At 28.6% G+C, this 3,606-nt stretch overlaps 1 protein-coding gene across 1 annotated transcript; it reads right to left on the reverse strand.

Moving 5' to 3' along the window:
* Window positions 1-543: 543 nt before the first annotated feature.
* On the reverse strand, window positions 544-3,606 carry LOC105617414 (uncharacterized protein MAL13P1.304-like). Its single transcript, XM_012198967.1, has 3 exons — window positions 3,467-3,606; window positions 3,293-3,408; window positions 544-3,188 (listed from the first exon to the last, which is right to left on the reverse strand). The coding sequence occupies exons 1-3, from the start codon at window positions 3,604-3,606 to the stop codon at window positions 544-546; spliced, it is 2,901 nt and encodes a 966-aa protein (XP_012054357.1).

A 3,606-nucleotide genomic window follows, 5' to 3' on the forward strand; every position in this document is an offset into this window, starting at 1 on the left:
TATATATATATATATATATATNTAAANCCTTTTTTAAATCCAACATTAATGTTTACAAGAAAATGTAATACTCTTTTCCTTTTAATAAAAAATNTAAAATAATAAAATTCGGAAAAAATATCTTTCTTTAACCATAAAATTTTTTGAAAAAATTTAAATTCAAGAATCCTTAATAAAAATGTACTATTTATATTGATGTAATAATATATTTAACTAATTCTATTAGAATCAGGATAAGAATAAGACGCTGAAAATCTGAAGTCACAATCTTATTCATGATTCATTATATTTTACGAATGATTTGTTTTTTTGTAACTGAACTATTGTCATTTGTACTTAAAATGAAATAAATGTTAATATATATTATAATTTGACTAAAATAATTTAAAATTTGGCGATAAAAGAAGCTTTAGCAATGTGTAATTCAGTGCAGCTACAAAGAACAATGTATTTATATAATATACAATAAAGAATATGTGAGTGTAAATATAATAAAATTATTTTCTTACAACTTTGCAATAAATTTTTAATAAGAGTACATTGTTAAATTAAATTAGAATTTTTCTCTAATAAATTAGATTTATTGTCTATATTTAGCCGTTTCACCACCACTCTAACACCCTCCGTGATGTCCTGAATGAACTTCAACATTTGTATACGTACTTTGCCGCTTTTAATGCCGTTGAGATTGTTCAAAGATTTTTGTTTTTGCTTGAGACATCTGTTTCGAATAGCATTGTCTTCGTTGTGTACATGCATCAAGTCGTAATAAAACTCTTCTGTGATATCCTGTAATTTTCTTGGTGAATCATGCTTTGATGATGAACTTCGTAAAGTACGACGAGTCCTGTTCTTTCTTTTCGAATTCTTTACATGTGTGTTTCTATTCATTTCCGAAACGTTCTTATTGATTGCACAAGATTTCTCATTATTATTAATTTTTTTCGAATTAATTGTGATATTTACTATGTTGGAATCTGTACATTTATCTTTCAAGTTATCCGTTTCAGAAATTGTGTCCTCCATCAATGCCATAGATTGCATTTTCTGTTCATTCTGTTGAAACATTCCATTGCTGGTCGTTGAAGATTTGCGTGCTCTGCATCTGTGTCGCAAAACATTCTGCAAGGCTGGTGACATTTGTTCAATAGTAATAGATTCGTTCGAAACTATTCTCGGAGCATTTGCCTCTCGGTGAGATAATTCAATCGAATTAGAGTTCTCAGAAATTACAGAAACCGTGGACATTTTACTTGAATTTAACAAGTAATTTGATGGTGAAGAACTATATTGTTCTTCCATCGATTTATCATATTTGTCTATCTCTTCGATATTTCTATTAATTAGTGATGCTGTATTTTGCAATCCTGCATTTATTTTCTTAGACAGCGAAATCTCAGGAATATTATCCCAGAAATAATGTTCTTGTTTTCTAATTTTGATGTTATTTTTATAATTTTTATTTTGCTCATCATCACTACCTTGCCATTCCATTAATTGTTCCCGATTTTTTATCGAGATTTCGCTTGCTGAACAACTATTACTAATCTTAGAGGAAACGCATTGATGTTGCCATCGTGATTGGTACAGATTTAAATGTTTCATCGTATTATGTTTATCATAATTAGAAACATTTGATTCATTCATTCCTGTATCTACCTCATTAATATTTACATTATATACATCATTATATATATCATTAGGAAAAGCATTGAAAGGCGATAGATTTGCATTATTGCCGATTGTGTGGTGATTTTTATGCTCTTCATCTTTACTGCGCGGAGAGTCAATCATAGTCACCAAGTTCTCCAACCTTAGTAAGCTCGAATTTAATAAACATTTTTCTCCAGCTTTCGTTTCTACCTTTTCTGAATTTTCTAAGACTTCGTCTATTTCTAATTTAGTCTTTTGTTCTATGACGGCTACACTATCCTGATCTTGTCGTATAGTAAACATTAAACCTTCCATTACTAAATCGGTAATATTAGAGGAGCGTAAAACTTTGTCAGGTACGGTTTTTTTCTCGGAGTCCCTACTTTTTTGTTTACGAGTTTTATACGACTTACTATGCATATGATTTTCTGACTGTTTATCGATATCCATTGAAGTTTTACATTGTCTATTATTTTCTTGGAATTCTAAGTTTGTCTCATTGTGATCTTGATTAATGTATATAGACTTATCATTTTCTTCGATCATTTTTGGAACACAATCTTTATCTATATTCTTTATCTCGATCTTTTGCATCGGTTGATCAATAATTAAGTTTCGAAATTTCGAATTCTTTATCTGTTTCTCAATAAAATTTTGATGTAATACATTGTTAGAATTTATATTTTCACTGATCGTCTTTTTATTATTATTTAAATTGTCTTTATTATTGATGGTGCAAATATCATCTTTTTGTATCGATTTTTCATCAAAATTGAATTTATTTAATGAGCATTCATTATTGCTACCTATTATCATTCCTGTAAGAGGAGATTTTAATGAAGAAGATATTGTGTATTTCTGTATATCTTGTGTTTGTTTCTGCTTCTGTATTAATGCCGATTCTGTTTTTACCTCTTCATTCATTTTCTGTGTCTTTTCAATTTCATTTGTTTCATTTGTTTTTAAAGATTGTTCTTGAACACAATCGATAGAATATTGTTCTATGTTTTTTTCATACTCTTCAGTATTACAGTTTATATATTTATTTTCTTGTACATCATTATGAAATTCTTTATTATGTTTATCAATAAAATGCATTTGAGCTGTAATTGTGGCATTTTTAATTCTTTTATCTAGATTCTCGCGCAAAGACGCAGACTCCATTGTATCATCTTGAAAAGAATTGATTTTTGTTTCCAATGCTTTACTTAACGTCATGTTCTTAATGATATATTTTGCATGTATTTCTTTAGTATGACATGTTGTATCTTTCATTGGAGATTCCTTATCAGTGATAGATATCATGTTGCTAATAATTTTCTCTTCAGTGTCTAAGGAAATATTCAAATCTTTAAATGTAGTACCTGCGTCAGCTTCTTTGACAATGGGATATTTTAAATCGAATAACGAGTGTTCCAACAAAGGAAAAGTCTTTATAGTTAATACAAACGCGTGTGAAAATGCTGCAGCATTAGTTCGTTGCTGAAATTTCATTATTGCAAACATTTTGTCTTGTCGAGTCCAAGATGTACAATCTGTATTTTTTAATTGTATTAGAGTAAAGGAATTTACACTTTAAAATAAGGATTGACTTATTCAAGAAAAGAATATTAATCGAATATTAATAAGAAAAGGATACTGTAAGTAACAAGAAGGTGTTGCGTGCCAAATTGTTGACCTTGCGTTGGATGACATTTTATAATTTTTCGTATAATTTTTAATAATTCTCGTCCATATGAAAATTGTATGATATTTCTAAAAATACAATCAAAATCAATTTTTTTTAATTAACAAGATAATACTAATGTCTTACTTCACTGTACGATGATATCTAAAGATGAACTTGTATATATTCTTTTTATGACATAGCCAATAAGCACCAGGAATAGTTAGCAGAGATTCTTTTTCGAGCCAATTAAATTGGCTAAGGGTTCGTATATGTATTCCAGGCAT

Source organism: Atta cephalotes (assembly GCF_000143395.1).
Source record: "Atta cephalotes unplaced genomic scaffold scaffold00013, whole genome shotgun sequence".
Classification (NCBI taxonomy): Eukaryota; Metazoa; Arthropoda; class Insecta; order Hymenoptera; family Formicidae; genus Atta; species Atta cephalotes.

Coding starts and splice junctions, on each gene's coding strand:
- LOC105617414 (XM_012198967.1), bottom strand. CDS start 3,606: ATGCCTGGAATACATATACGAACCCTTAGCCAATTTAATTGGCTCGAA. Junction 3,409..3,466: donor AGATATCATCGTACAGTGAA/GTAAGACATTAG, acceptor TTGTATTTTTAG/AAATATCATACAATTTTCAT. Junction 3,189..3,292: donor ACACCTTCTTGTTACTTACA/GTATCCTTTTCT, acceptor TAAAAAATACAG/ATTGTACATCTTGGACTCGA.